The following is a 10,000-nucleotide window of genomic DNA, read 5'->3' on the forward strand; positions in this document are numbered from 1 at the left end:
ATGACAGCAGGACTTTTATTATGACAGCACATGATGATGAATGGTGATGTAGAGTCACACGCGTCAGAAATGAGCCGTTAATGCAGAACATAAGAGTGTATTATTTGAATAATTTAATTAGAGGTTTCTGGTTGTGTTTTCTGATCTAACTGTAATAACTCTGCAGCTCCGTCACACACACTCTTTCTGTTCTCACTCTTGCGTTCACGTGTTTGTCTGAATTTCTACATTTTCTGAATTTTTTTGTAATAAAACTGCAGATGCCGTTGAAGAACCACCACGTGTTTGAGTGCAGATCATTTAAACACGATTATAACACGTGTGCTTTAACTCAGGGCTTGACCTGAAGCTCAGTGATGATGTCCGCCCTTCGGTCAATGGTTTTACTAGTTTTGATGTTCTTGATCACATTCAGAAAGTGAGTTGCTCCAATCTTAACTTGAGGAACCCAACACTGTACACTGGATAGGTGAGGAGCAGGAGTCTTTATTTCTTCTTTATTATCATTTATAAAACATGCATGCGCTCAGATATGATCTATAGCCCTCATAAGACCTTTATCTTTTACTTCACTTAAAAAAGAGTATTTTGATTTGGTCTTTCTGAAGGTATGTCACTTTTTTCTCATGAGGTCTTTGAGGACAATATTAATATTCAAGTTGCCCTTTAAATCGGTTTAAAACTGATTGGTACGATTCCTGTTAATCTTACATAAAATTAAAAGTTGATGTGTCAAATATAATCTAGAGCGTATCTAAAAGAACAAAGCCAGATACACACATGCATATCCGTTTTCACTTCCCTTTATTTCTTAGAATCATTAGTTTTAGACTAAACCCTAGAGGATATAGAAATAAAGAACAGCCACAGTTCAAGCTAATAATTAATGTACTGCGTTCTCTTCACTCATCTAGACTCATGGTTTACTGCCACGTCCAAAAATATGAATCACACAGCAAGCAAAGAGAAATTTCATGCAAACCCTTCTCAGGGATATATATGTATGTGTTCACGATTAACAGAGGAGATTCATTATTGAACTAAAGGCACACTTCTTGCATCTCTTTTCAAAAGTGTGCTTAACTTGACTACAGACCAGTATCACACCTCCTTTCACAGCACTCATAAAGATGATGAATCCTATTCTGAAATGCGGCTAGATCTCTCCGCTTGACACTTGATGACCTTCTAGAAAGACTGGGTCGGGTTTTCTGGGACGCAGATGGTTCAGGTCTTGGAGAGAGTATAAGAGATCCTGAGTCTAAGAGGCGGTGTCCCACAAGGCTCTGTTCTCGCACCGCTCCTGTTTAAACCCTACATGCTCCCACTGACTCAGACAATGAGAAGGAGGCATACCTCGAGTCTGGAGGTCAAACAACTAAAAATCAGGTCAAGAATCTCGATGTGATTCTGAAGACGGACCTTAGTTTCAGTACTCATGACAAAGCAGGAACTAATTCAGCACTGTTTCCAGTCAGGACTTGAAGAAACTTGTTCATGTTTTTATTACTGTCATCAAAGCAAGGCACATTATCTTGTTTGTCGTATCATCTATCACCCAGAAGTTTTATTTTGACTCGCACAGAAACAGCCTTCAGTAAAAGTTACTAAAATAAAACTAAAGTCCGGATACTTCTAAAATATACTTAAGTACAGTAACAAACTAAAACTCCTTCATTATTCACTCAGATAGTGTTTCTTGGTCTCATCTCGTCCGGATGATGTTTCCCTGCTTGAAGCTTTATTGCGTGACGAGCTGGACCTGAAGACGACAGTGTTTAGTGTGTTTGTGAAGAGCAGACGACTGATTGAAGCTCTTCCCGCACGCGGCGCAGCCGTACGGTCTCTCTCCGGAGTGAGTCCTCTGGTGTTGTTTTAAATTGCTGGACGTAGTGAAGGTCTTCTGGCACTGGAAGCACACGTGCTCTCTCACACCAGCGTGTGTTTTCTGGTGCACCTTCAAGTTGTCAAACTGTGAAAAGCTCTTTCCACACAGCTCACAGGAATGCGGTTTCTCCTTGGTGTGAACGGTCTGGTGTTTCTTCAGGTTGGAAGCATTAAAAAACGTCTTCCCGCAGCGATCGCAGGTGTAGAGCTTCTCTCTGGTGTGGATGTTCTCGTGTCCCTTGAGAGCTGACGAGTGTGAGAAAGTCTTCCCGCAGCGCCCGCAGGTGAACGGCTTCTCTCCGGTGTGTGTCCTCCGGTGCTGTTTCAGACGGCTCGATGAACTGAAGGTCTTCTCACACTCGTCGGACGCGTGCTCTCTCACACCGCTGTGTGTTTTCTGGTGTTCTCTCAGACTCTGCGCGCGAGAAAAGCTCTTTCCACACGAAGCACAGGAGTGTAGCTTCTCCTTCGTGTGAACTACGAGGTGCTGCTTCAGGTTTGAGGCGCTCAGAAAGGTCCTGCCGCACCGAGCACACGTGAAGAGCTTCTCTCCGGTGTGGACGTTCATGTGTATCTTCAGAGAAGAAGAGCGTGAGAAACTCTTCCAGCACTGACCGCAGGTGAAGGGTTTCTCTCCGGTGTGGGTCCTCTGGTGTTGTTTTAAATTGCTGGCCGAACTGAAGGTCTTCTCGCACTCGAAGCACATGTACTCTCTCACACCGGCGTGTGTTTTCTGGTGTTCTCTCAGACTCTGCACGCGAGAAAAACCCTTTCCACACGAAGGACAGGAATGCGGTTTCTCCTTGGTGTGAACGGTCAGGTGTTTCTTCAGGGCCGAAGCGCTCAGGAACGTCTTCCCACAGCGATCGCAGGTGAAGAGCTTCTCTCTGGTGTGGATGTTCTCGTGCTCCTTGAGGGTGGATGAAAGGGAGAAGCTCTTCCCGCAGCGGCCGCAGCTGAAGGGTTTCTCTCCGGTGTGGACTCTCATGTGAAGATCCAGATGGTGTTTGTTTGAGAAACTCTTTCCACACTGAGTGCAGGTCAAAGATTTCGTGGCCCGTCTTTTCCGTTTGGGTTTCTCTCCACTTCTGACGCGATTCTTCTCAACATCACTCGATTCTTCATTATCTCCAATCAACTCTGAAACAAAAGGACATGTTTACGGAAACATTTATGTTCGTTGAAGCACTTGTTGGATTTGTTCTGGTCAGATGAAGCCTGAGCATTCACTGCTAAGATGTTTTAATAAACGTTGCTTCTTTTCTCATCATGTCTTCGTCTCCTGCTTCTGCTCTTCTCTGGCTTCTCTCAGTCAGTGTCTTGGTTTATAGAAGACTGTTAAAACAGTTTTGGTCTCAGAGTAGACTTGATGTCAACAGGTTTTGGGTATCAATCACCCTGCTGACTATTTGTTTAAACACTACACAGAATGGATTTTCTGAGAGGATCTGGCATCCAGGACTGGATCTTAATTCTCGGGCGTCAAGACCAGGACTAACATACAATTATTTTTTTTTTTAAAGTACCAAGTTTATAGACAGTGTCTCTTATTATTTGGTGCAAAATTACTCAAAAGCTCTGGAGATTTATCCTGGTGCTCCAAATAAAATCTAAAGCTGCCTGAAGTTTTATAAATACCAGAATTATTAAGAAGACTGAGTGATGAAGACCAACCTGTCTGTTCTTCAGTCTCTTCAGTGTGTTCTGGATCTCTCATCTTCTCTCTGTCTGTAAGAAACTCTTCCTGATGATCTGATGCTCGTCTTCACTCAGAAACCGAAGGAATATTCCAGCATTGATTTCTGAAGGACTGAACGTGTGATTATTGTGGGAGGAGCTTCACTGAATATGAACTTTATTACTCTATTATATTATAGAAGCAGTGAAGTACTAGCCTAGCTTACAGCGTCTTCTTCTACAGTCTACAGGTCTAGCTCTGAAACAAGAGCTTCTTCCAGCCTTAAAGGAACACGCCACCATTTTTTAAATTCCTCTAGAATGAAACAGTTGAGTTTTATCGTGTTCGGATGCTAGCGGTCCAATCAGATTCAGTGATCTATGCTAAGCTGCACCTAACAGAGCTAGACCTTTTAATAGAAATAATAGATAGAATTTTTTTATGTTTTCTTTCTTAAACTTTTCAAGTTTTTTATAAATTTCACTGTTGCACATTTATTTTAGTTCTATACAGTAATATGCATGATAATAATATGATTGTAATATGATTTCTTGTTAAAGTGTACTCATTTTATTTCAAAGTAAAAAGTAATTAAACACAGTTGTGTGAGTCTGTTGTTAATATGTGTAGTTCATTATATATATATTATATTATATTATATTATAGCGGAGTAGGAGTAGGAAGGTTTCAGTTACCAGCATATATATTTAAATATGGATTCCAGGTTGACAAAACTAGCATTTTAAATGAAATATTGATATCCACTCGGTATTTGATTGAAGCAAAACAATTCAAATAAGAATCAAATTGGTCCCAAACCCCAGCGGATCACAGCATCAGTGTATTACATATACAGTATATTTATATATATGATATTAAACTAAATATTTTCCTGTTGTGAAGTTAGTTGTATGTTTCATGTACAAAGCAGAACACTAGAAAACTTCTACAGGCTGAAGGTGGCTTTCTTTTCTGTATTTATAATCAACTCGGTGTTCAGTTCATCATCTCCGAACGAAAAAGACTTTAAACACAATACGATCTTTTTAACGATTGAACGAAAGGCGTTTCTGGAGTAAAGGTCTCTTTCTGAAAACACGAGTGACTGAAGGAAAACACGCAAAATAATCCGTGCATGACACAAAAACAGAAAACAGAGCAGAAAACCAGGAGCCGCTCACCTCTCCCGCGCATGCGCAGACCGAGCAATCCTCCTCACGAGCGCTGCGGAGTGACGTCAGAGCGACGTCGGCGTGACGTCAGAGCGCCTCGCGCGCCCCCGGGAGGATGATGTTAGATTAGTTTTAATAGTAACTTCCACTAGAAAATAGGGTAAAGTAAGTGAAGTCTCCAGGGCCGTGTTAACACTGTCAGGGGCCCCTGAAGGAGCCGGAGCAGACAGTGTTTCTAATAACATGCAAAGTATAAAGCATCCTCAGCACTGTCCATGCAGTGAGATTTCTGTGAGATTTACGACGGTTTCCTTTGGTTTTTTTGGATGAACTGCTCCAGTTTGATTGTTTCTGTCTCTTTCTCTGTAAACACTGCCTTTATTTCCAAAAGCTTTTCCAAACTTTATAATTAAAACAGATGAGAGTGGCACGGAGGTTTTCAATTCATTACAACGTGAGATTCATATTTTAAATAATATAGTTTGATTAATTTATTTAAATAACTGAAATGATGCTTTGAAAAAATAAAACTGATTTTCTCCCTGAATTAGTTTGAAACTATTCACGTTGACACAAAATCAGGCATTATTGTTAAAGTCAGAGCCGTGAAGTTATTATCTTCTTGTTTAATATTACAAACACAGCTGAAATGGTAGCACTGTAGAGCCCTGAAAGCATACACCACTTCTTTATGAATATAGCATATAACAGTAATACTTTATTTACAGTAAAGTTCAGACTGTGTTGAGTTTCTTCCTCGCCCTTATTTGGTCATTCCTGTTCTAGTGTAGTGTTTGGACAGGGAGGCGTTCATGAGCCGTACGGGATCACCGGGGACTAGTAGAGGTCAGCAGGAGTCACGAGAGACGGAGACAGAGACAGAGACGGAGAGAGAGACAGAGACAGAGAGAGAGACGGAGAGAGAGAGAGAGAGAGAGAGAGAGAGAGAGAGAGAGAGAGAGAGAGAGAGAGAGAGAGAGAGAGAGAGAGAGAGAGAGAGAGAGACAGAGACGGAGAGAGAGACAGAGACAGAGAGAGAGACGGAGACGGAGACAAAGAGAGAGAGACAGAGACAGAAAAGAGAGACGGAGATGGAGAGAGAGACGGAGACAGAGACGGAGACGGAGAGAGAGACGGAGACAGAGACGGAGATGGAGAGAGAGACGGAGAGAGAGAGAGAGAGAGAGAGAGAGACAGAGAGAGAGAGAGAGAGAGACGGAGACGGAGAGAGAGACAGAGAGAGAGAGAGAGAGACAGAGAGAGAGCGAGAGACGAGAGAGAGAGAGAGAGAGAGAGAGAGAGAGAGAGAGAGAGAGAGAGAGAGAGAGAGAGAGAGAGAGAGACAGAGAGAGAGAGACGGAGACGAGAGAGAGACAGAGAGAGAGAGAGAGAGAGAGAGACGAGAGAGAGAGAGAGAGAGAGAGAGAGAGAGAGAGAGAGAGAGAGAGAGAGAGAGAGAGAGAGAGAGACAGAGCGAGAGAGAGAGAGAGAGAGAGAGAGAGAGAGAGAGAGAGAGAGAGAGAGAGACAGAGAGAGAGAGAGAGAGAGAGAGAGAGAGAGAGAGAGAGAGAGAGAGAGAGACAGAGACAGAGACGGAGACAGAGCGAGAGAGAGAGACGGAGACGGAGAGAGAGACAGAGAGAGAGAGAGAGAGAGACAGAGACGGAGACAGAGCGAGAGAGAGAGACGGAGACGGAGGCTCCATGAAGACGTTCAGAGCTCTGTAATTCATTCATAACCTCAAGACTCTTGAAGAAAAACTGCTGCGTGTCATTTCTGTCTGTTTTGGGTCATTCTATATAAACTACCTTCTGCTCTCACCGAGGTGTAAACCTTTCTGGTGCATTCCTCCTTTTTATGGGGGAAGGTTTGATATTTAAAGGAAAGAATATGTTTGGTGGCGAGACCAAATCCAGACCCAGAAAGGATTACAGTAACCCAAACAAGCAAAGGCAACATCTCCGCCACATGCTTGCGCTTTTCAGCCAATCACGGTGCACTGGGTAGCTGGCCAATCAGAGCACACCTCTCTTTTTTAGAATGATGAGTTTTCTTCGACCCGTTTCAGGAGGCGGGGCTTAGAGGAGAAACAGTAATGTACAGTATATGGAGAATAATCTGTCCCCGCCCGCATGTTTGATGATTTTCACCAATATTTGAAGGTCTTCGGGATATTTTTTACGTGCTATGTATATGTGAACATATTATATATCAAAATGAAGAACAAAGACTTTGCTTTCAAAAAAGCTTGTAAAAACTCGTCTTTGGCTGAGAAGTGTTATAACCTAATTGACAAGATATCTGATCATTGGAGGGGAAAGAGTTAATAATCAGGGATGGTCATCTATCACTCACCTGACCTTACCTGAACATGAAAAACAACATGAAGCTCGGGAGAATGGGGAAAAAACAAGCAGAAAAGAAAACCCAAAAGCGACAACACTGTGTTTAATAAATCAGACGTTTTTATTGAGTCAGACAACTCCAGCAGGCAGAGAGATGAGGATAGAGTCCACTTCACGAATATGGAGTCAGAAGAGATCAGAGATCTAAGAGAAAACCACAGACGGTGCCGAGACACCAGGAAACACACGGACAGAAGAATATTCTCTTTTCAGTTTCCTCCGCGTCGTCTCTCTGTGCTCTCAGCCACATACTCCTCCATGGTTTCTTCAGGACTCTGTCGCTGGATGTCAGAACGCTTGATACCTGCTTTTCACATTCAGACACAGAAGAGTCCGATTCCCAGGGAAGGAAGTTAGGTTTGCTTCCTTCTTCCTGAGAAGATCAGTGATATCAGAAAGGCAATGAATAAATCCTCCGGTCGTGAAGAAGTCAGAAAAACTCAACCATTCAGCCTTCGACCGTCACACCTTCAGAGGTCTGTTTAGAGGAGAACACAGCACTTCTTCCTGGGACCACCACACTCCCTGAAAACTGCAGGTTAAGTTAAGTTAAAGCACAATCTAGAAGAGAGAGAGGTTATTGTGTGAGTATAAGAGATCATGAGTCTAAGAGGCGGCGTCCCACAAGGCTCTGTTCTCGCACCGCTCCTGTTTAAACCCTACATGCTCCCACTGACTCAGATAATAACTAATCAGTCACCTATCAGAGCTAAGCAGGTCAAATCAACAGCTGGTTGTGGCTAAACCTTCTTCAGTTAAACAAGGAGGAAACAGAAATGCACTTAAGTACAGTAACAAAGTAAAAGGACTTTACTTATTCACTCATCCGGGGATGTCTCACATCAAACCTGAAAGAGCTGGACCTGAAGACGACAGTGTTTAGTGTGTTTGTGAAGAGCAGACGAGTGATTGAAGCGCTTCCCGCACGCAGCACAGCCGTACGGTCTCTCTCCGGAGTGAGTCCTCTGGTGTATTTTCAGGGTTCCTCTCCGACTGAATGTCTTGTCACAGAGCGAACACTGGTAAGGTCTCTCTCCGGAGTGGATCTTCTGGTGCTGCTTCAAATGGCTCGCTGTAGTGAAGGTCTTCTCGCACTCGAAGCACACGTACTCTTTGACCGCAGCGTGTGTTTTCTGATGCACTTTCAAATTCTCCAAACGAGAAAAGCTCTTTCCGCACAGCTCACAGGAATGCGGTTTCTCCTTGGTGTGAACGGTCTGGTGCTGCTTCAGGTACGAAGCTCTCAGGAACGTCTTCCCGCAGCGAGCGCAGGTGTAGAGCTTCTCTCTGGTGTGGATGTTCATGTGTTTCTTGAAGTGTCCGGACAGCGAGAAACTCTTCCAGCACTGTCCACAGGTGAAGGGCTTCTCTCCGGTGTGGACTCTCATGTGGTCCGTGAGCCTCGCCTTCAGTGTGAAGCTCTTCTGGCACTGGTCGCAGGCGTGCGGTCTCTCTCCGGTGTGGATCATCTCGTGTGTCTTCAGGCTGGATGAGTCTCTGAATCTCTTGTGGCAGTGTGAACACTCGTAGGGTTTCTCTCCGGTGTGGATCCTCTCGTGTCGTTTTAAACACTGCGCCGTGGTGAAGGTCTTCTCGCACGCGCAGCACACGTGATCTCTCACGCCGCTGTGTATTTTCTCGTGTTCTTTCAGACTCTGTCGATGTGAAAACCTGTTTCCACACAAATGGCACGAATGCGGTTTCTCCTTGGTGTGAACGGTCAGGTGATTCTTCAGGTCTAAAGCGCTCGGGAACGTCTTCCCGCTGCTGAAGGGTTTCTCTCCAGTGTGGACTCTCATGTGAAGCTCCAGATGGTGTTTGTTTGAGAAACTCTTTCCACACTGAGTGCAGCTCAAAGATTTCGTGGCCCGTCTTTTCTGTTTGGGTTTCTCTCCACTTCTCAAACAATCTATCTCGACTTCGCTCGATTCTTCTTTCCCCTCGTTACCTCCAACCAACTCTGAAACAAAAGTAAAAACGGTTGATCGTTTACACGAAACCGAAAGGTGAAAGGACATGAAGAAAGGTCCTGATATAGCTAGAGAAGAGATGGTCGTCGTGGGTCACGCTCTAATGTTAATACACACATCTCTGTGCGTTCAGTGAAACTAAATGAGTGAAACGTGTGAGTTATGGTGTAATTTTTCCACAGCGGGGCTGAGAACGGATCTCTTTGGAGTATTAATTTGTTTTTAGTCAGGGTTAGGGTAGTTAGGGTTAGTTTTTGTTTTATCAGATCCTGAGTCTAAGAGGCGGTGTCCCACAAGGCTCTGTTCTCGCACCGCTCCTGTTTAAACCCTACATGCTCCCACTGAGTCAGATAATAACTAATCAGTCACCTATCAGAGCTAAGCAGGTCAAATCAACAGCTGGTTGTGGCCAAACCTTCTTCAGTTAAACAAGGAGGAAACAGAAATGCACTTAAGTACAGTAAGAACGTGTGATGAAGACTGAGTGATGAAGACCAACCTGTCTGTTCTTCAGTCTCTTCAGTGTGTTCTGGATCTCTCATCTTCTCTCTGTCTGTAAGAAACTCTTCCTGATGATCTGATGCTCGTCTTCACTCAGAAACCGAAGGAATATTCCAGCATTTATTTCTGAAGGACTGAACATGTGATTATTGTGGGAGGAGCTTCACTGAATATGAACTTCTGTGCGGAAAAGACACAAATAAAGAAAACGGCATTAAATGTTGTGTCTTTGTGAAGCAGTATGTTACTCTATTATATTATAGAAGTGAACCGTAACATCGGAAGCAGTGAAGTACTAGCCTAGCTTACAGCGTCTTCTTCTACAGTCTACAGGTCTAGCTCTGAAACAAGAGCTTTTTCCAGACAATATTTTTTAAACTAGGCTTA

General features: G+C 43.7%; 2 protein-coding genes across 4 annotated transcripts in view; both read right to left on the reverse strand.

Moving 5' to 3' along the window:
* The window catches only part of LOC122334075 (zinc finger protein 184-like), a 5,208-nt gene extending 402 nt beyond the window's left edge, over positions 1-4,806 (reverse strand). Inside the window, exons 1-3 of the mRNA XM_043231982.1 lie at positions 4,747-4,806; positions 3,562-3,697; positions 1-3,027 (exon numbers count right to left, since the gene is read on the reverse strand). The exon at positions 1-3,027 is cut by the window's left edge and continues 402 nt beyond it. Coding sequence (XP_043087917.1) covers positions 1,742-3,027; positions 3,562-3,604 — 1,329 coding nt within the window. The 5' untranslated portion in view covers positions 3,605-3,697; positions 4,747-4,806 and the 3' untranslated portion in view covers positions 1-1,741. The remainder of the gene's footprint in view (positions 3,028-3,561; positions 3,698-4,746) is intronic.
* A 2,374-nt stretch (positions 4,807-7,180) lies between these two features.
* The window catches only part of LOC122334091 (oocyte zinc finger protein XlCOF26-like), a 3,960-nt gene continuing 1,140 nt past the window's right edge, over positions 7,181-10,000 (reverse strand). For 2 of the 3 annotated variants that reach the window (XM_043231985.1, XM_043231983.1), the window contains exons 2-3: positions 9,612-9,793; positions 7,181-9,102 (exon numbers count right to left, since the gene is read on the reverse strand). In XM_043231985.1, the coding sequence (XP_043087920.1) occupies positions 7,985-9,102; positions 9,612-9,654 (1,161 nt within the window). In that variant the 5' untranslated portion in view covers positions 9,655-9,793 and the 3' untranslated portion in view covers positions 7,181-7,984. The remainder of the gene's footprint in view (positions 9,103-9,611; positions 9,794-10,000) is intronic. The other variant, XM_043231984.1, reaches the window with a different exon arrangement.

The sequence above is a fragment of the Puntigrus tetrazona genome, chromosome 3 (assembly GCF_018831695.1).
Source record: "Puntigrus tetrazona isolate hp1 chromosome 3, ASM1883169v1, whole genome shotgun sequence".
NCBI classification, from domain to species: domain Eukaryota; kingdom Metazoa; phylum Chordata; class Actinopteri; order Cypriniformes; family Cyprinidae; genus Puntigrus; species Puntigrus tetrazona.